The sequence below is a fragment of the Aspergillus flavus genome, chromosome 5 (assembly GCF_009017415.1).
Source record: "Aspergillus flavus chromosome 5, complete sequence".
Lineage (NCBI taxonomy): Eukaryota > Fungi > Ascomycota > Eurotiomycetes > Eurotiales > Aspergillaceae > Aspergillus > Aspergillus flavus.
In genome coordinates, this window is record NC_092408.1 from 3664499 (window position 1) to 3685202 (window position 20704).

The window sequence follows — 20704 nt, forward strand, 5'->3', positions numbered from 1 at the left end:
GTCGGGCTGCTTATGGATTGTTTTTATGCTACCTGCCGTCGGGGTTTTCTATTGGTATCATAAGGCCTGGTATATCGGTTCTTCTTGACTTACAGTGCGCCGGGCTGGCGGAGCCATACTTGACGAACTCCGGGCTTCTGGCAGTATGTCATAGCGCATGGTTGGTGGATCCTTGGATCCTACTATGCAGAGGGATGGGGAGTGAGAGGAAGATCCCTTTATCACCGATAGACGAGTACTAGTACTCGAGACTTCATACTCTAATGATATACGTGTTGTACATAGACAATTTACAAGTTGTTACGTGCAGAGGAAATATCACATTCAGACCAAAAGCAATTGCAAGAAACAGTGACTTTTCGATTATATCGTGAAATATCCAATTGAATGTACAGTGATATCCTATTTATTCAAGTACAGTCTACCGCCCATCCATCCCATGGAAAGGGTCGGATGTCGGATGAGACACTGACAATACATTTGAGAAAAGAGTCCCGCCAGTCCAACGCCAAACCCATGCTTATACCTCAAATAGCCTCATAAATCAATAACGCGGAGCCCAGCAATAAAACGACCAAGAGAAAAATTAGCTCGTATCTGATGGCAGGTGCCAGCGAGCACACTGCCGGGTATATTCGTGAAGTTGGTGGTTTAGAAGTCCTCGTCGAAGCTGAGGCCGCCAGCGCTGCCGGAGCTCTCCTCCTGCTTGGCTTCCTTCTTGGTGCTGGCCATCACACCAGCTTTCTGGTAATCACCGACACGCTTCTCGAAGAAGTTGGTCTTACCGGCCAGGGAGATGTTGTCCATGAAGTCAAATGGGTTGGTGGCATTGAAGTACTTGTTGTTGCCAAGAGCGACCAGGAGACGGTCGGCGACGAACTCAATGTACTGGCACATCAAGTTGGAGTTCATGCCAAGAAGAGCGCAAGGAAGAGCGTCAGTCAGGAACTCCTTCTCAATGGAGACAGCTTCCACGATAACGTCCTCCACAATCTGAGGGTCGGGGCGGTTGTTCAGGTGCGAGAAGAGCAGGCAAGCAAAGTCAGTGTGGAGACCCTCATCACGAGAGATAAGCTCGTTGGAGAATGTAAGACCGGGCATCAAGCCACGCTTCTTCAGCCAGAAGATAGAGGCGAAGGATCCGGAGAAGAAGATACCCTCAACAGCGGCGAAGGCCACGAGACGCTGACCGAAGGTCGACTCCTGATCCTGGATCCAGCGGATAGCCCAGTCAGCCTTCTTACGAATGCAAGGAACTATTTAGTGTTAGTAACAGTACAGTAACCGTGTTAACTAGGATCAACATACTGGTATCAATGGCGTCAAAAAGGTAGGTGCGCTGCTTGGGCTCCTTGATATAGGTATCAATCAGAAGAGAGTAGGTCTCAGCGTGGATGTTCTCGATCATAATCTGGAAACCGTAGAAGCAACGAGCCTCAGGGATCTGCACCTCTCCGCTGAAACGCTCGAGCAGGTTTTCGTTGACAATGCCGTCGGAGGCAGCAAAGAAGGCAAGTACGCGAGAGATGAAGAAGCGCTCGTCATCATTCAGGCGGTTGTGCCAGTCGTGAAGATCCTTAGAAAGATCAATTTCCTCGGCGGTCCAGAAAGAGGCCTCGGCCTTCTTGTACATTTGCCAGATCTATTAGAGAAGAATGTTAGTATATGGCGTTGATCGGCGGCGGTCAGGACCGATGATGGAAGATTTCCACTTTACGCGTGACGCGTATTAGACGTGCCACTACTCACCTCATGATACTTGATGGGGAACAGAACGAAGCGATGAGGGTTCTCTTGAAGAAGGGGCTCGTTCGCTTCCATTTCCTTGATGCTAGCAATCTTGGAGGAGACTTCGGTAGGCTTTTCAACGGTGGTCTTGGTAGCGGGCACGTCGATGATCTGGAGAGACGAAGGAGCGTTCTCCTTGCCTGCAGCTTCGAAATTGAGCTTCTTGACGGGTGAATCGCTCATCTTGAGGTTCTCGAAAGAGGATGCAGCCTGTCAAACGGTCGTAGTTAGCTTATACTGTCCTACAGACGCGTCAACCCTGGGAGGCGAGACGTGACATCACGTACCTGCTTGGAGGGAGTGACCTGCGCGGACATTATGTAGTAGTGTCTAGACGTCTTCAATTGAATGTATGAGAAAGATTAAAGACACAGACTCAAAACGCTCCAGTGATTTTGGCTGAAGGATTGGGGATGAGGAAAAAAGAGCTTCAGAAGAGGAGGGCACGTCGGCAGAAATACTTGCTTCGGACGAGGGCGTGATCCTTAGCGCGACGGGCTAAGTCACGTCGCACGTGACTTGGCGCGCCTCAGAGCCGATGGCTGGCGGGTATCCGGTGTTATGGGCGACGCGTCTGCACGCTTCATTACATCTTTCGTGCCTTGCTTATCCATCCATTTGGGTCAGACCACTGGATTTTTCTCCCCTCCGATGATTTGGATCTCCACTGTTTAAACCTTTCAGGGTTACATCTCCACATACCTAAGAATTGTTGCCATCTAGAACGCCGAATGTGGTCATATCGGTGTCCAGTAGTCACCCAACTAGGGGTTTTTATCTTATCTGATGCGATCAATCACCAAGTCGAACTAATACTACTACTACTAGTAGGACTACGTAGTTACCATTAGGTGCCCCGTACAATATTACATCAATTTGCCTTTATAAAGGGGGTTGAAGGTAAATCATATGTAATAGTCATTCTCAATGTTAGGTCGTTGTACTACACACGCTCTTAAACTGTTGTCTCGCGTCAGCTCGTGAGCGTCATAACAATTTTCAATTATCCACAAGCCATCTCACGCTATACTCTATTGAGCAAAGTCTGCAGCTCAGATCTGGAAACCGCCTAATTGACCATTGAGGTTGCTCAAACGAATGGAGATCTGCAGGTACAGAATGCCTAAGGCTTGGAAGAGTTGGCACGCGACACGAGTGGACAGTTTCGGCCAGCATCTGCATTGGCACTCCCAGCCCACAGCTTCAGCCTAGTTAGGCATCCGGCGCGGATTTACGGCTTTACAGTCCTGATATGGAGTTCCTTACGGAGTACATCAAGTCTTTCCGGATTAAGAAACTTCTAAGTGTGGGACTATCTGCTTTGTCATGCTTGGGCGTACTTTAGTAATCTTTAATGACGTTCTGATTGTGTTGACACATTAAGACGCGGTAACGCGACTGTGGACTCATTTCTCCCAATTCTCTCTGGCTTCTGTACTATACAGCATAGAGCTTGTACACAGGGCGTAGTCTATACTTTAACTTCTTGTATAAGTTCGGTGTGAAATATTATGTCCAACAATTTTTCCTTCCTTTTCAAAAGTCAATGTTTCTCATAACGATCGTGACATTTAGAACCGCAAGCTCATCATCAGACCCACACGCGTTAATTAACATCGCGTGCCATCAAGCTGCATATCTGCCAGCATACCTTCGACTAGGTGTTCTAGACCTCTTGACACCACCATTCTAATACGAAGATTATGATCAAACCGTGTTCATGGTACAAAGGTTGACATGAGGCAATCCTGATACCCATCTAAAAGTTTTTGGCTCATATATACAGAATCTAAAAGGTAATATGACTTGTAGAACCTGAGTCAACGCCTTCTATATACATACCCTTAGCAGTGAGTCGACACTCGCTGAATGAGGTCTAGTCACCCCAGTTGCTAAAAAAGACTAAACAACCACAACCTTATTATGTGCCCTTACTAATATGTCGTAAGAATCCTAGACATATCACAGTGCTTCCTTCATCGAGTCAGAGAGGAACCGGTCCTCAACCCTGCGCATGAGCTTGTTGGTCTGCTCGGCCAAGCTAAGGGTTAAGATCTATATCGAGTTAGCGAACTGAACCTCGCCATCTAGACCAGTGTTGATTGTTACTTACAGTGTGAGGCAAAATACGGGCCAAATGAGCGAAATAACCCTTGTAAATAGCAAGCAGGCCCTCTTTACGAACGGTCTGGTATAGACAGTCCAATGCGCCCTTGTAGAGGTTACCGGTCTGGTTATACATTCTTGACATGATAGTGTCTGGACAAACATATTAGCAGGAAATCATCGCTGTTAAGAAATCATTACGTACCAGGAGGATGCATGACGCAGCATACAACAAACCCAGAAGCCGTACTACTGGCAAGGTGAAGAGCGGGACCATCTTCCATTCCCAAATGCTTGACCAGGCGACGCTTAGCAAAGAAGTAGGTAGGCAGCTGAACAGAGCTACCGAAACCTGTCCGGACCATGGCTGCATTAACCCCACGGTATAACCCGCCTACTCCCTCAGAAGTGTAGATCTTTCGTAGTCCATCGAACGAATTATGATAGTTGTGTTGCGTACCAACTGGAAGGAACGGCGAGAAAGACTGCAGACGAGTTTTGACAAGGAAGAATGGAGAACCTGCAGCAGCGCCGATGATACCCGAGGCAGCACCAGCAAAGACATTGATACCCAACGACTGGACCTGGGGGTCTTGATAGATCGTTGTTGTGAGAGTCTTGCGCAGGGGTTCGTAGAATCCTAGACGGCAGCCATTGAGCAGCACTTGATAGATGTACTAAGTCAACAGTCAGCTTGTCATTTCTCTCGCCTTCGCAAACCCGGGCGCGACACGTACAGCGGAACCGATGCCTCGGAACAGCCCACGGGGGCCCTCATTCTGTAAGATGACCTTGACGCCGTGGAAAACACCCTTGTATTTTTTGACCGCCTCGGACTTTGCTTGTAGTTCTCCCTGCAATTGTAGTCTATCCGGCCAAACGATATCAGTGTCTAATCTAATACGATCTCGCAAAATCAGGGTTAGAAAGCAAGGCGCATACCGGATTTTGACTGTTTCAAAACTATGGGTCACTGTGACAGCTCCACATGCTGCGATTCCTCCTGCGATGAACGCTCTGGAAAGCGGAGCGTTAGCAGAGGCAGATCCTGGCTTGCTGTGTTATATGAGTACCACGCACCCTGTTGTTGTCGACATGTTCTCTGACGGATAGCCTCCGTAAGCGGAGGAACGCTAAGGGTATTCGCGGGTTGGACGGGGACTTGATGCGGAGTCTAGCTTGGGTCGAGGATGGACAGCCCACACAAGAGATCACAAAGACTTGCGGGGAAAATACAAGTGAAAGATCAGCAGATAGTTTTTTGAAGGTTGAAGAACAGCGAAAGTCAGATAAGGCAGGGAGCCTTGATCTTCCCGTAAGAATTCCATAAAATCTAGTCTAAGCTTTACCGATTGGGATTCCTGGATTGCTGATTGGCTCAATGAGGCAGTTCCTGCCAACGGGACTCCGACCATCGGGGCTAAACCGACCAGACGGACCAGTAGGCGCCCCGATACTAACCGCGGTCTGGAACAACGTTGTTGCCCTCGGAGTTAAGAACAAACGCGCCAAATTTCCTGGGGCAATCGCGTGCTCCATACAGAAGCTCAAGCTCCGCAGCTCAGGAATAACCTGAAGAAGATCTCAACACTACTGACAGATTGTGTCAGTGACTTGACTGTCAAGGTCAGCTTGGCCCAATTTACAATTGACCAGCTCTCTATCACGCCATACTGTCATAATAATGGCGGAAGCTCAGCAACAACAGCAACCGCCGCCTCCCCCGCCGCCTCAATCACAATCGCAGCAGCAGACCCCATCTCTGTGCCAGAAAGTGTCGGACATCCTTCGTAGCTTTCGCCCCACGAAGGTTGGTATATAGATATCTTTACCGTTTATGCGATTGGTATGATTGACTCCTCAACTATAGGCATTCAAACCATCGAAGCAAGACTCGTCCAACTACGTGACCTCATTGGATTTCGACGACCAAGGCGATTACCTGGTATCCTCAGGGGACGATGAGACCATCCAAATCTTTGACATAAAGGAAGGAAAAACTACAAAGTCTGTTCCTAGTAAGAAGTATGGAGCTCATCTAGCAAGATTCACGCATCACTCTCGTCAGGTCCTCCACGCAAGTACAAAGGTCGATGGTATGTCAAGACATGTGATGACTTTTTTTTTTTCTTTGCTGATGCCGGTCAGACTCGTTGCGATTGCTTGATCTACACAATGAAGGATACGTGCGTTATTTTTCCGGCCATACAGACAAGGTGACATGTCTGGCCGTCTCGCCAGGCAGTGATTCGTTTGTCTCGTGTTCCAAGGATAATACTGTCGCAATATGGGATCTCAGTTCGAGGAATGCGCAGGGCAAATTAAAGCTTGCCACTCCGTACCTTGCTGCATTTGACCCTTCTGCTTCTGTTATCGCCATTGCGTCCCAGTCAACTTCATCGGTTCTACTCTACGACTTCCGGAATTACGACAAGTCTCCTTTTTCTACCTTTGATCTTGCGCCTTACGAAGAAAGATACACGCCTTCTACAAGAGGAAGAGCGTGGACCCGCCTCGAATTCTCCAACGACGGGAAGCACTTGCTGGTCGGAACAGATTACCATGGACATTTTGTCCTCGACGCCTTTGAAGGCACTATGAAGGCGTTCTTGGTTGGCAAGAATGGCTCGCCTGGTAGAGCTGCCCCGGTCTCAACGACGGGTAAGCCTCTTGGCCAGGGAGACGCTTGCTTTACACCGGACGGACGATTTGTTCTTGGAGGCTCTGGTGACCATCCGGATATTCTTGCTTGGGACCTGCAGCAGCAGCCAGACTCCAATAACGTTCTACAGCCAATGTGCAAGTTGCCTCACCGTGGCCGGACTGCTTTAATCGAGTACAATCCGCGGTACAACGTGGTGGCTACTGCTGATAAAGATATCGTCTTCTGGCTGCCAGAAGAGGGTTCTAGAGCCCCTGAGAAGTAATACTAGGCTGCAGTAGGTCTGGAACATCGGACGGAGGTTACTGGATTCAAGAGTTTGACTTTGCGACAGCCTCCGTGCCTGCTCTGCAAGTGGAACGGCAAACTTGCTTGGGGTGGTGTTGATCTGCTGGTCACGACTGATACCGTCCCTATGAAGCCATTCTTCTATATCTTATCTCGGTACGATTCTCTAGCTTTTCCGGCCTTTCTCTTTCCCAATCAAGCTCCTGGCTGTATCGCATACCCAAACCTGCGGCCCCTCCAAGTCTTCGTCACCATTCCTATGCTGTTCAATGATTGTCTCGATCTGTTTAACCACAGTGCGATTGCTCGATATGGTCGTCATTCCGGTCACCCAGCCATAAAAGAACACGCTGTGGTTAATATTAGACAGAACTTCTGCCACTTTCTGAAAGACTGGAGGAAGTTTGCCTTGTTCTATTGCTGAATCGATCAAAGACTTAGCTTTGACTGTCTTAACAGGCATCGTTAATTGTGGTGGTATTTCATAATCAGACAGTTCCTGGAACTCTTGAATGACAGATTTGGTGCCCCGACTCTCGGATGGAGTGTCGCCGAATAATATTTCCGTTCGTCTCTTCTCGGTTTCGGTGCCAATTGTATTCACGATCTCACGCATACGTCTTGTGGCCTCGTCGGTGCACACTAAGTCGTGTCCTTCCATTGCTGGCCACAGCTCTGTGGCCAGCAGTGGCCGCTCACGTTCGAACTCGAGCTGTCGGATGATGGCCCTATGATACTCTGGCGAAGGCTCTATATTCTTAAAGTGCGAGACATCCGATACCAGGGCGAGCAACAATGTACAATCCACGTTCAAAGTGGAAGTGAAGCTCTTGAATGGCGCGGGGAGAAGATGGTGTAGATGCCCTTCAGCAGTTGCACTCGTGGCATCGTCGTCGTTACCACCCACCCTGGAGGACAGTGCACTCTCACCACATTCCACCGTGATATCATAGTTTCGTAAAACCTTCAATAAATCATCAATCTCACGGCTCTCGCCTTCTTCAATCTTTGGTATCACTAGTCTTAGGCGAGGATGCCTATACCTCACCCTGGTGCGATTGGCAGCCTTCCTCATATCACTCGCCAACTTAACCAACTCAATCTCATCCTCATCCTCATCATCCGAACCACCATCATCGTCAAAATTCCGTAAAACAGTCCTCTCCTCCCCCGATTCAGCATCCGAATCCGCCTCCCACCCCTTCTTAGCCATCTCAAACAAAAGCCTCGTCTCCGAGATCGTAGAAACCTTCACCCACTCCAGCCCATCATCCGCCACAATATCCACAAACACACTCTTCCGCTTATCCTTATTCGGCCTCTTCTTTCCCTCATCCTCGACTACCCCATCCCCATCCCAATAAAACCTCTTCCCAAACGCAACTAACCCGGTACAACTCCTCCGAGCGATCTGCCAAACAGTCTCATAAAACGGCAAATTCGTCGACCGCAACGCATGCATCAGTCTCGGCTCAACTTCCTGCTCTTCTTCTTCACCGTCTGCTGCTGCTACTGCTGCATCCGCAAGCGCGCGTATCTGCCCGGACACTTTCTCCAGAGTCCGTAGTTCGGAGACGACATTGGAGCGTAGGGATCGGATCTCGACTAGTTGGGGGTTACGCTGGGTTTTCTCGAGAAGGGCGCGGAAGGCGTCTAGTTCGTTGATGAGATCTCGGCATCTTTCTACGAGGGAGAGGGCGAGGGCTTCGCTTCTTTCGTAGGTTTCGGAAGTCGGGGAGTAACGGTCTTCGTTGGTCATTTTTGGGTTCTTTTTGTCCAATTGGCTTGGTTGGTTGTTGTTTGTTTGTATGTATGCACATACCTTGTGTGACTCTTTTTGGGTGGTCACGTGTGCATTGTTTTTTAGGTTACCCCGCGTGTGGGGGAGATAAACTTAGTAGACATTGATATAGTTCGTAGTATATCATACTCTGGGTTCCTTGGGTAGCTCTATGAACCATGTACTGCAACATTCTATCATTGGAAGAAATAATTTCTATTATATGCCTTATAAAACTATATGTACTGAAAACACCTTAAGAGGAGCTTCGGTCTATCTGTCCAGCTTAATATATAGCCACTGCCCTCCTACAGGAGCCCTGTACAGCCTCCCTGTAAGTCGTGCGAACTTCACTTGTTCCATGCCCACATCCCCTAAGCCCCTTCAAGGGCAGAAATATCTGCGCCAGGCCTCAAGATCAACGAGTCTCCGGCGCCCCCACGGCTGACAAAAATACTCAAAGTAGAAAGGAAGAGTCTGACTGTTGACTGATCGCGACTGTCAAATGCCCAGAAAATAGGTGTTCTTCCCTTATCATCCTTCGTAACTGGACTAGCACCTTTTTTCAATAGGATATCGGCTGCTGCTGTTCGACAATTCTTTGCCGCCCAGGAAAGTGGTGTTCTACCATCCTTATCCTTAGACTCGAGCAGGTTTTGCTGGGAATAGCACCATTTCCTGGTTGAGATATCCCAGTCTCAAGTAGCTGCGTTCGTAGCACCTGGCTTGAAGAGTGATTTTGAGGCAGCAGCGTTAGTCTGTGGCTGTGCCCTTTTTAGCCTTGCCAACACCAGCTGGCAGAAAACGCATCCTCCCCCCTCAAACTGCGTAATCTATCTTCATAAACGCGTTAGAGAAAGACACTACTAGCTTTCAATCATGAATCTTCTGGGGTTTTATATACGCACTTTCAATGTTCTCGTTGTTCGCTGCTCATTTTTATACCCGCATTAGTCATTATTGATCCAAATCCATGCTGTGACGTGAACACGGCTGGATTCATGCATAATTCTTGGGCGTCGCCCACAGAGGCTTGGAGCTCCTCGAAGCAGGACTGGAAGACACAGATTCTCATTGATGCGGATTTCGAGGGATGTGGTTCACGTTGTGTTTTCAAGTTGTAAGAGTTGACAATAAATATTTTGTCGCGTGCCTAGTTGCCCACCCCCACCAGATCCTACATTAGTAGACAAGAGGAACCACGATTCTGCACGATCGAAGATAAGCGATCTGGATTGAGTCTAGTCCAGCCCTTTGGATGGCGTTTTGGCCACTGGTTTACACCGCTCCTCCGCTAAAACAGGAAAGTGATCAGATCGTCCAGTCTGGGTGTGGATACATTGATCCCAGCTGCGTGGGACTCATGAAGACATAACAAAGGCATATCGTTCTGCCTGCGTATCGTTTCTGGGCACAGTGTACGAAGAAATGTGCATCAGTCCCCTTCATATAGAGAGCTGCAAGTGTCAGTCCCGCATAGTGCACTAAGACTAAAGGAACAGCCGTGCCAAGTTTTCGTCTCAGTCTTCGAGGTCCCATCTGTGACGCTCGCTGATTGGCCGGTTCGTATACTATACGATCCGATGTACTTACTTGGTACTATATAAATAATCACCCTGGCAGGTCTTTGTATCATGAGTTTCTTTCTGGATATATACTTTCTTGAAGTTGGTAGTATTATCTCTCTCTCTCTCTCTCTATATTCTAGCCAAAGCACCCCCACATCCCCAAACAACCAACCAGTTTCAACCATATAACATCCAACAATGACCCCATCTTCACGCTCACTCCAGGCGTCAGCCTTCTCATTCGCCATCCTATCCATCGGACATACGGTATGCTAGCTACCTACTTCATAACTACCATAGCAACCAACACACATACAAACCCATTTGCCCTTGACAAGGACACCAGCAGTTAACGTTAGTTGCCTATTTAACTTGGAGGAAAACAATGGACCGCCGAGCCATCCTTCAGGCATATTTCAGGCACGAAACCATCGGCCTGTGGGATTGTTGGTTGGTACCAGGTATGTACTACACAGCAGGATGCCCCAAACCTGGGAATAGATACTGACAATGTATTTTCAGGGGAGCGCCTTTTTTCTCATGACTAGTATGTTGTATCCCGAGATTCTCGTTTAGTTCGCTCTATGCCAAGTACGGATTTAGAGAACTGACTTCAATGATAGGCCTTATTCACTATCAATGGTCACGTAACCCTCGCACCCTTCAAGACCCAACTAACAAGGCTATCGCTATCGTCACTAATGCGCTGCTATGGGTGAGTTCGGTGTGGTATTTCCGTACGGGGATTAAGGAGAATGGCTGGGTGGTGGGCTTGGGGGCCGCGCTGCAGGCTTGGGCGGTTGGGAGGGCTTCTCTTCGGTAACAGGACTGATGCATTATCGCCATGTCAATCTTTTCTTTTCTTTTTTTTTTTTACGTTTGCTTCTTCATTACCAACACTGGTGTCGAGCTTTGCCATGCATTGCCGAATGAATATCTTTACTATAGGGCATCTCTAGTAGGACGCTCTGCGTCAGATACTCATTAACTCGCACGCCTCCAACCCCATACTGGAAAGCAACCACCCCCCATTTTGCAACTTCTGGAATACGCCATCTGGATCATACTTTAGAGCAATTTCTTTTAACCGCTTAGCATTCTCCACCCCATAACTTGCCAGGGGATCCTGGTCGCGCGAAGCATAGTTTGAATAAAGGTAAGGAAGATGCACTCCGGCTTGCTTCGCCTCTGATTCCGCCACATCGACGATCTTGTGCACTGCCTCTCGAACACGCTCCTCGTCTTTCGTATTCTTCCAGTCGGCCCTCACAAGGAACCCTAAAAGGTATCAATTAGGTTCGAGAATGGTGCCCGAAAGCGGGAGGGGAGACGTACACTGTTGTCCAACAGGCGACAAGCCTAGGGGACTTTTGAGGGTCGCTTTCATAGCTGAAGAGGACATTGGTTGGATGACGGTTGTCAAGGTAAGACCCTCGACGTCCTTAAGAACATCGACCTGCTCAGCGTGTGTTTTTTCAATAGCCCTGTATACCTCTAGACTAGGGAGGCTGGTCATAGTCCGGAAATCGTGACTGGAAGGGTTAGCGGCACTCTGGGAAAGAGAACGGGCTGTGACCAACATACAGTGCAGGTCCTGCTTCTTGCACTGAATCTACTGCATTCATGAGATCATAGACGGTCCGGATACCTGGGGCCACGAATGTGGCGACGTGGGGTATATCGTAGAAGGGCTGGAAAATAGGGGGATGCTCGACAGGTTCGCCGTAGAAAAAGACGAGTAGGATAACCTCGTGAGTAGCATTATAGATTAGGGAAGACTTATCGTCAGCTTCGATTGCGGCGTGATACTGCATCATGGCTTCGAGGATCTGATCGGTTGCTGTGATTGGGTAGACTCGGACCTCAGACCAGTGCTTGCTTGGGATGGTCATCATATCGAACTTGGTTACGACCCCTAGATCGCAGTCAGAATGCCGAATATACCTAGAGATAGATGCAGGACATACCGAAGTTGGGCCCACCACCTTTCAGAGCCCAGAACAAGTCTGCATTCTCGTGCGCGTTGGCATTGACGATCTGCGAGTTGGCCAGGACGACCTACTATGGTTAGCCGTGACTCGAGTATACCTACTTCGCGAACGGAGGGAATTCACCTCGTAGTTACAGATACCCATTGCACTGACTCCATACTGATGGCTGTGGAAGGAAATTCCCCCTCCGAGTAACAGACCAGACACGCCTACCGTAGTGACCCGACCACCGGTCACAGTCACCCCGTGCGCATCAAGATCACCGTATACATCCAACCACCTTAGGCCTGGCCCGAGACCTACCGTAGATTTATCCTTAGACAGCTCTAATTGCTTAAGAGCGCTTAGCGATATAACCACACCCCCATGGTTGCTAGTAAATCCCGGGTTTTGCAGATGACCTCCGCTCCTGATGGAGAACTTCACATTGAAGAAGCGACACAATGCCAGAGCCGTTGCAACTTGCTGTGCTGACCCAGGACTGACAATGACACAAGGTTGGAGCCAGCAATTGGTCGACCTGATAGGTGTTAGTGATCATTACGACTTTGTGATTCAGAGCATATAGTATATTAGGACATACCATGGGGCTTGGCGCTGTGATTCGTAGCCATTTGACCCTTGGACCACGGAATCCTTGCCGAATAGCAGGGGGAATATTGTGGACACATAGGTGGCCCGTTCTCTATCTTGTTCGATGTCAGAAAGGCTGGAGAATCTCGATAGGAGAGCCTCGGCTTCAGAGATCGTCTCCCGCTCCAGGTTGGGCGAATTTTGAAGAATCTCAGGGTTCATTGTATCTATCGTGTCAGCAACACTCAACAGCGCATTTGGAAGACAAATCAGAATTAAAATGAGGAAAAAGGAAAGGGAGCAAGGATAAGCCAGCAGTAGAGACCGTACAAGATTATGACACGGGCCAGTGGATCCCGGCCCCAAGGCGAACAGGGTGCTATGCGGGCCGGCGCCACGAACTACAGCCATCAGGATCTCATTCCCCGTCAGTTTCTGGCAGCCGTCAAGTCTAGCGTGCGTTGCTACTCCACAATTGAACTATGGTGTAATTTGAGAATGCAGCGCTGCCGAGGCGAAACTTGAAAGGGCTATGCATTATGGGCTCCTCCACATATGCGCTTTTTCTCCCATGTCCTCTGGGAGCCACGCCCAGATGAACTACCAGAGATTTTCAGAATGGGAAGGTCAATTGAAGGGCGAAATGGAGGAGGTTTACCACATATGACAATTGCCGTACGGATCATCGTATTGATTCTGGCAATTGCAACAACGTTAGTGTGTGTGCTACGGGTATGTTTTCGACTACTGTCGCGAGAGTAGCGAGCTGACATATAATAGCTATACTTGCGGAAGTTCGTTATAAAGCGATTCGGACTCGATGACTGGTTGGTGCTGTGTGCTCTTGTGAGTTCGGTCTGGAAATAAACGGCTTGTGTGAGACCGCTGATAAGTTAGATCGGAGTGGATTTGTTCTCTGCCCTTGGGTATACCATCACGTACTATGGTCTTGGACAGGAATTGCAGAACGTATCTGTAGACGACTTGGCTGTCTTTCTCACTGTCAGTCTAACTCGCAATTCTGACTCATCAGTCTAGACTAACGATCGCAGCTCGAATATGCCTCGCAATGCGCCTACCTTCTAATTGCAGCAGCCGTAAAAACCAGTCTACTCGTGTTCATCATGCGCCTCTTCCCTACTCGATTCATCCAGGTTGCCGGAAAATCCCTTCTTCTATTCATCGCTGTCTTCACAATATCTGGCACGCTGGCGCTGGTGTTCCAATGTCGACCCGTCCAGGCAGCCTATGATAAGACCATTCCCGATGCCAGCTGCTACCCGACTGAAACCTCATATGCCATTCTGATGATGCAGGGAGTCATCATGTTCGTGCTTGATGTGATGATACTTGTGCTACCAATGCGCCCAATTTGGCAATTGCAAATGCCATTAAAGAAGCGGTTACTTGTCATAGGGTTGCTATGTATTGGTCAGTAGCTGGCTAGAATGTTGGAGTGAACCAAGACTGATGAAGGGCTAGGGTTTACCGCATGCGTCGCCGCTCTTGTGCGGTTCTCAACGCTTAGTTTTACTAACGACACGACTAACTTCACCTGTGAGTGCTTCGCTACCATCTTCAAAAAGACTATGCTGATCCAACAGATTCGGCATCGACATCTCTTATCTGGATGGAAATCGAGTTCAACCTCGGCCTCATGTCGGGATCTCTGTCCTCCCTACGGAAACTCTTCAAGGTTCATGCTCCATCTAGTTCTGCCGACGCCTCTCAAGGGGAATCAAGCCAGCCCGCGAACCTCGAACTTCCCAGGTCCCGGGCCTCCCGGCACAGCCGCCTCAGAGGCGGAATCATGAAGAAGACCGAAATAGTAAGAGTATATGAAACGAGTGAGAGCCAGGAACATATTGCCCCGATGAATGCACTGGGTGAAACCACCAATACTACCAAGGCATATGAGGCGAGGGCGAAATCAACAAATCTTTGAGGCGATATATAACCTAGTCAAGCTTGGAATTTTATTTCTGTTACCCTTGTTATTCAAAGAGTCGAGTTACTTACTGTCTGCGAGTCAAGCAAAGATCCGATTCATATTGAACAGAAGTTCCCCATACATCTGGCGACGAGTGTGGTGAGAAATCGGTTTCAACGACCGGGAAGTTACGTCAAACTCAATGCATGCTTCCATCCGCACGTGGCACCCTGAACGAACCAAAGCTTGATAAATAACTGCACGGCTTTTCAGAAGTCCCTATTTACACTGTTATTCGAGAAGGGATACCCGGGGCACAGTATAGTATCAGGGTTTGTCTGTCTGGGAGCTGCCACTGAAACAGGCATCTTCTAATTGACTGCAAATCATATAACCATGACTAAATAATAGTTGATCTCATTATAACGACCGGGTTCGTATGTACATAAGTCTCTTAGACTATTCAGGAGCAGGAAACATCGCAGTTTTCATGTCGACAAGATCAGATGTGGCGTAAGAACTAGTGGTTTTCCTTTCTTTCATTGCTTTTTTTTCTTTCCCTTCCTCCTTGTTGGCCGGGGAAAACACGGAACTGATACGAACTTGAACTAACGAGCCAAACGCCATTATATGCTTGCGAAGGATCAATAAAGTCCAATGCGTCGATTCGTTTAAATAGTTGACAATAAAGGTATCTCTCATCCTCAATGATATCAGTACATAGTGACGCGCGCCCTGCAGTCACAAATAATCGTTGCTCAATTCGAAGGGAATAAAAACCTAGCTTTTGTGAAGCTATGCGCTACTAAGCGTCTTTGCCGGTAAGTCGCTTCCTCTCGCCCGAGTCGCGGGACAAATCATCCTCATCATCCGACCACTTGTCTCCATCCTCACCGACGGCAAAGATGGTTTCTCCATCAAGGGATTCCCGTTGGCGTGGTGCAGCCGGGACGGGCTTAGGCGGCACAGGCGACAGATCACGGCGCTGCTCATGGGCAGAACTTTCCGGAATACCGCCGAGTGCGTCTTCCTCGTCCAACTCGCTATTAAAGGACCGGATCTCAAACCCGTCATCATCTTGAGCAATCTGTACATCATATTAGTACCAGTCATCCGTATATTCCTTTCCTTATGTTGGAATAATGCCGTACCTCATCACTCATTGCAAAGCGCCTGTTGTTGGCAGTGGGACGCCACAAGTAGGCGACAAATCCGATGTCGAACAGGTAGACCAGATTGAGCCAGCCATCCAACACGAACCACCGGCTCTTCCAATGTTCTGGTACAAAGCTTGCTTCGCTGCGACCAGCAAAGGCAATCGAGTTGATGAAAAAGAAGCCGAAAATCACGATGATGCTGCCCAAGATGCACCACCACAGCTTCTTGTACATCAGTGCTTTGACCTTTTGCTTCCTGTCGATAAGATCTTTCATGGTTGCATTCAACGAATTCAGGGTCCACACGTAAAACGCAGTCAAGGTGCCCGCAAGTGGCAACACAATGAGAAGAACAAGCGGACCAGCACTGTCTGGTGTTATTGACAGACTTGCAACGGCGTAAATAACGGCGAAAATGAAGTGGCCGATAGCAAGGATGCGGACATAGATCATGGCCCGACCGAGGGAAGGCTTGACAACACCGTATCCCATACACACAATAAGAAGCAAGAAGAACGAGAAAGCATTCCGGCCCGCATTAAGAACGGCTACAATGACCATTAGTACCTTTGCACCAACGTTCAGGCCGTGTCGGTTCTGGTAGTCTGCATATCGTTAGAGAGTAAGCATCTCGACTGTATATCAGCTTCGACATACCATAGAAGCCCCAGGTCATCAATTGTTCCACAATCAGGAAGACCAATATAGCGGTGATATAATTTTGCACAGGCACTGTCGTGGGTCAGTAATTGTTGTAGGTAAATGGACGAAGTCGCTTACAGATGTCGTGGCGATTTTGTACATATAAGAAAGCCCAGAACCTGTGTCCAATGAGTATAGACTTCAAAATATTGCAAGATATTTGTATGGACATACACCCCAATAAGAGCGTAGACTATTGTCAAGCCTCCGTAAAATGGGAGCTTGGCGATCTGCGCAGCCGGAAGTTCACCATATGCGTTTCTGAACTCGACGACGGCTTTGTAGTCCCTTCCCGAGTATCCATAAGTGCTCACACAGTAGAATCCTGTTTTCTTCACGGGGTAGTTGATTGCGGCAGGATTATTCAAGTGGACTGCCTGAGTTACAATTGTGAATTCGGACTCGCTCGCGTTCGGGGCAAGGATGAAGGAGCCAATATCGCCAGGCTCGCAGAGCTTGTCATTGACACTCTTTTCGTCGCAAATGGTTTCCTTCTCCTATGATGTTTATTAGCTGGTAGATACCTCCAGACGTGATCAAAGAAATATACATCGGCATCATCGGATACAGTTCTCCCAATTAAAGCTTCGTCGGACCATTCAAAGATCACCAAGCTGACGAGAGGGTCGCTATCGCCAGCATCGCCGTCACGAACAAATTTAGTCAATATGAAGGGATCAACATCTCCACCCCAGGCTTTGCGACTGTACATCCCCGAACATCGCTGCCTGTGAGCTTCATCCTGTGTCTATAATAAATGGCCAACTGTTAGAACTTGCAGCTTAAGAATGGCTTCTGATGGTTGGCGCACCAATTCCACTTCATTTGCGAGTGCACGACCCGCCAGCAGGGCAGTTAAACAAAAGGTCTGGAGCCAGCCTTTCATCTTGATCGCTGAAAAGGAGCTAGCCAGATAGTAGTACTAAGCGCGCTCCGGAGATGCCGAAAGCAAATGGTTCTCTTACAACCACAGTATCATGAGAAAAGTAAAAAGAGGATAATATAGGGGGAAGGGGAGAGAGAAGGGATTATAATGGGTTCCGAAGAAACAGCCGACACTTTTGTTCGCAGCTCCGACCTGGTTGGGTAAGGCGGTAGGGATTCGTGGCTACCTTGCACTTGAGATGGAGAAGCCGCGTGTTGATTGTCCCACCGATACCAGAGTATTATCTAAGCCCGTGCTGCGAGAGGAATTGGAGCAAAGCCTAAAAATGTCACCGCCGACGGGATTTCTGCCTCTTGCCGGAATTTTGCCTCTGTCCGATAACAGATACAAATCAAAGAAGCTGAGCACAAGAGCAACCCCGATAGGTGGTAAAAATCAAAAATGCCTGGCAAAGAACTGTCGGATCCTTGCGTGGACTGCCGCGATGCAGAAGCTATTTTGACATTGAGGCGGCGGCGTTTATGCAAGTACGAAATTTATCTACTCTACAAGTGGGGTTATTGTAAATACTAACTGGTTCTTTCTATGTGCAGGGACTGCTATATCAAATTCGTCTCATACAAGGTCTTCAAACGCATGGAAAACTATCGCCTGAATAGAGGTTTCGCAAAAGATAAACCGTGCAAGCTGCTATTTCCGCTTTCTTACGGTCTCTCATCGTCGGTCCTGTTGCACATGTTGCATGACCAACTTGAAGTCCAGCGCTCGAAAGTACACGGTTCCCCGGGCTTTGACTTACATGTGCTTATAATAGAACCTTCGACTATCTCGCCTTCGAATCCTGCACATGATGAGGGTTTCGAGTTGGCTCAGAAATGCTTTCCTTTGTGTTCCTTTACCAAGGTTCCATTTCACAGCATCTTCGCCCTAGTCCCCGATATCAAGGAAACTATGTCCCAGTTTGCTGGCAAAGGATTTGAGGATGATCCTTCGCTGTCGGATGCAGAGCGCCTCAATGCCTTCCGCTCGTGTATTGCAACGTCCACCTCCAAAGCTGATGTCGATCATATCTTGATGAACCGACTGATCGTGGCCTTTGCAAAGCAGATGGATTGCCAGGCAATCATTTGGGGAGATTCGGATAGTAGACTCGCTGCGAAAACACTTGCAAATGTTGCGAAGGGACGAGGCTCTTCAGTAATCTGGCAGGTCTCCGACGGAATGTCTCCTTTTGGCCTGGAGTTCAACTTCCCCCTGCGGGACTTGTTCACAGCGGAATTGAGAGATTATGCCAGTTTCTTCCCGGAACTCACCAAACTTATTGTACCAGATGAGCCACTTCCAGCAAATACTTTAACCAAGAATTTGTCTATCGACGAGCTCATGATGCGGTACGTTCTGACGCAGGGAGAGAAATACCCCGGTGTCATGCTGAACGTTACGAGGACGGCCAACAAACTCGACGTCTCGCAAATGCCAGCCAATCTGTCCCATTGCACTTTTTGCGCTGCTCCTTTGATGAATGAAGTAGGGGGTGGACACACTCAGTTCTGCTACGCATGCGCTCGGTCACGTCCAAGTACAAGCTCGTAATGGGACTTTGCAGAATACTCGATCGATTATTGACAAAACTAAAATAAGATAAGAAGCGTCATAGATCACCCAAGGTATATGTGACCACCAACGCCTAAAAAAGATATATTCGCAAAAAATGCCTCCCCCCGTGTCTTCATAATATCCATTGTCATCTACGGTCCTGAAAGTTGTCGACGACCCCGTTTTCGAGGTCATGCTCCCGATGCGAGGATCCACCGAACCATTTGGTATGGTTTCGGTTGTCGTGGGAATGATGTGCTGGCTCATTCGTTGTCCGGCGGGTGCTGCTGCGATGCCTGCTCCCATGCCTGCTGCCATGCCTATGGCTCTCGCGCCTTGAAGGACCATCCACTATCGTCTGATCATATCTGTCAAATTCGTCGGGCAGACTTGGATCTGTATCATTCTCTTGGCGTCTTCGCTGTTTCGAGAGCGCCTTGGCTCCCTTCTCCCTCAAATGTTTCTCCAGCATAACAGCATTTCTTGTGTTACATTTATACATGGCGTCTGCAAGATCCCCCACGAAGGGCACGAGACCGATGGCGAAATCAATGATGACATTGATCAGCATCATCATTCTGAGGCGTGTCGGGAGCCCCCCGTCGATCTTGCCGCACGTATTTACTACCATAATCGCAAGTGCAGCATCAACAGCATCACCGGCACTGACCAAGACCACAATTAGTATTGTTAGACTACACAAATTGGCCAGTACTTACAATGGGATCAGGCCAATCACACTGCCCCAGCCAAATCGGATCCCACACAGGCTGAACAGACACAAGTCTAGTCTATATGCCCTGCGTTTCACTTGGGTAAGGACTTTCTGATCATTTTCAGATAGACCTGGTGGCACTGCCTTGCGCCGCTTTTGAGTCTTTTTGCCGAATGCACGGTGCAGACGTGAGGCTGGAACTTCCTCGAAATAAGGATCCTATGATGAATATACTTGTTTAGCCAATCTCCGTATTGAGAGAATATGGGAGGTGCAGTGGACAGCTCACCTCTGTTCCAAAATGGTTTCGTGCCGATTCTGCTAGTATTCTTTTCCCGACTAAAGACACGAGCGGGCCTGACATGATTTTGCAACCAAGTTGTGGGTTATATGGTTAGGTCTTCGTTCCTGTGTCAGTACTCCGTAAGGTTGCGGGGCCTAGTGTTGAATGCCCGGGGGTATTTCCGTCAAAGACCGTATTTCAAAGCGTTCGGTCAGTGCCAATAGCGATAATGAGGAGGTATATATATAGATTCTTCCTTCGAGATGAGATCGGATATAAAAAACCTAAGGGTAGGAATATTTTTTGCAAGGAGGGCTCGAAGCGAACATTTAAGCTCTAGCCAAGACAGTTGTTGTTCATGCAGTGGGCTTTTTATCATTCCTGAACCCATGGCCGTGGCCCGTGTGAGGACGTCATCCCGCATTTTCCAAGTTCCACCCGACTCCCATTACATAATTACATAATGCCGTCGATGATCATGCACTAGCCACATCGCCACACCTGTGGCGCACGGGCATGCCGAACTGTGCTTCCATTGGGCAGCACCGCCACAGGTTCAGCGGGCTGCGATTCAGCAGCTTTGCTCTTGTTGCCGTACGTTGGGGACAACTCAATACCTGTCTATCTCAACCACCTTCCTTCATTCTCGATTTTTCAATCATTTGGTTCGCTGATTAAC

General features: G+C 48.5%; 10 protein-coding genes across 10 annotated transcripts; 4 read left to right on the top strand and 6 right to left on the bottom strand.

Moving 5' to 3' along the window:
* Positions 1-651: 651 nt before the first annotated feature.
* Positions 652-2105, bottom strand: F9C07_9022 (putative ribonucleotide reductase small subunit RnrA; the record flags this gene model as incomplete). Its single annotated transcript, XM_041293289.1, has 4 exons — positions 652-1256; positions 1309-1642; positions 1750-1998; positions 2076-2105. 4 exons carry the CDS (start codon positions 2103-2105, stop codon positions 652-654), a joined length of 1218 nt encoding a protein of 405 aa, XP_041148191.1.
* Positions 2106-3750: 1645 nt separating this feature from the next.
* On the bottom strand, positions 3751-4991 carry F9C07_9023 (oxaloacetate carrier protein; the record flags this gene model as incomplete). The annotated part of the gene is made up of 6 exons (XM_071511853.1): positions 3751-3843; positions 3902-4047; positions 4100-4571; positions 4632-4761; positions 4837-4911; positions 4975-4991. The coding sequence occupies 6 exons, from the start codon at positions 4989-4991 to the stop codon at positions 3751-3753; spliced, it is 933 nt and encodes a 310-aa protein (XP_071364607.1).
* Positions 4992-5426: 435 nt separating this feature from the next.
* F9C07_2165612 (uncharacterized protein) lies at positions 5427-8790 on the bottom strand. The gene is made up of 3 exons (XM_041286562.2): positions 6043-8790; positions 5765-5990; positions 5427-5704 (listed from the first exon to the last, which is right to left on the bottom strand). Exon 1 carries the CDS (start codon positions 8601-8603, stop codon positions 7011-7013), a length of 1593 nt encoding a protein of 530 aa, XP_041148194.1. The 5' UTR covers positions 8604-8790; the 3' UTR covers positions 5427-5704; positions 5765-5990; positions 6043-7010.
* On the top strand, positions 5579-6821 carry F9C07_9024 (histone H3 methyltransferase; the record flags this gene model as incomplete). Its single annotated transcript, XM_041293302.1, has 3 exons — positions 5579-5704; positions 5765-5990; positions 6043-6821. 3 exons carry the CDS (start codon positions 5579-5581, stop codon positions 6819-6821), a joined length of 1131 nt encoding a protein of 376 aa, XP_041148193.1.
* Positions 8791-10577: 1787 nt separating the features above from the next.
* Positions 10578-11015, top strand: F9C07_9026 (uncharacterized protein; the record flags this gene model as incomplete). The annotated part of the gene is made up of 2 exons (XM_071511854.1): positions 10578-10653; positions 10816-11015. The coding sequence occupies 2 exons, from the start codon at positions 10578-10580 to the stop codon at positions 11013-11015; spliced, it is 276 nt and encodes a 91-aa protein (XP_071364608.1).
* Positions 11016-11165: 150 nt separating this feature from the next.
* F9C07_9027 (uncharacterized protein) lies at positions 11166-12978 on the bottom strand (the record flags this gene model as incomplete). Its single annotated transcript, XM_041293291.1, has 6 exons — positions 11166-11470; positions 11528-11724; positions 11777-12107; positions 12160-12250; positions 12307-12703; positions 12767-12978. The coding sequence occupies 6 exons, from the start codon at positions 12976-12978 to the stop codon at positions 11166-11168; spliced, it is 1533 nt and encodes a 510-aa protein (XP_041148196.1).
* A 396-nt stretch (positions 12979-13374) lies between these two features.
* On the top strand, positions 13375-14701 carry F9C07_2094325 (uncharacterized protein; the record flags this gene model as incomplete). Its single annotated transcript, XM_071508883.1, has 6 exons — positions 13375-13488; positions 13537-13602; positions 13654-13758; positions 13809-14187; positions 14239-14313; positions 14361-14701. The coding sequence occupies 6 exons, from the start codon at positions 13375-13377 to the stop codon at positions 14699-14701; spliced, it is 1080 nt and encodes a 359-aa protein (XP_071364609.1).
* Positions 14702-15491: 790 nt separating this feature from the next.
* Positions 15492-17257, bottom strand: F9C07_9029 (putative integral membrane protein; the record flags this gene model as incomplete). Its single annotated transcript, XM_041286563.2, has 6 exons — positions 15492-15773; positions 15838-16448; positions 16501-16575; positions 16624-16664; positions 16720-17042; positions 17096-17257. 6 exons carry the CDS (start codon positions 17255-17257, stop codon positions 15492-15494), a joined length of 1494 nt encoding a protein of 497 aa, XP_041148198.2.
* Positions 17258-17872: 615 nt separating this feature from the next.
* On the top strand, positions 17873-19024 carry F9C07_9030 (uncharacterized protein; the record flags this gene model as incomplete). Its single annotated transcript, XM_041293305.1, has 2 exons — positions 17873-17958; positions 18025-19024. The coding sequence occupies 2 exons, from the start codon at positions 17873-17875 to the stop codon at positions 19022-19024; spliced, it is 1086 nt and encodes a 361-aa protein (XP_041148199.1).
* Positions 19025-19175: 151 nt separating this feature from the next.
* F9C07_9031 (uncharacterized protein) lies at positions 19176-20106 on the bottom strand (the record flags this gene model as incomplete). Its single annotated transcript, XM_041293324.1, has 3 exons — positions 19176-19692; positions 19747-19961; positions 20032-20106. The coding sequence occupies 3 exons, from the start codon at positions 20104-20106 to the stop codon at positions 19176-19178; spliced, it is 807 nt and encodes a 268-aa protein (XP_041148200.1).
* Positions 20107-20704: the final 598 nt, after the last annotated feature.

Excerpts from the sequence above, each read along its gene's own strand:
- F9C07_2165612 (XM_041286562.2), bottom strand. The coding sequence starts at position 8,603 with ATGACCAACGAAGACCGTTACTCCCCGACTTCCGAAACCTACGAAAGA.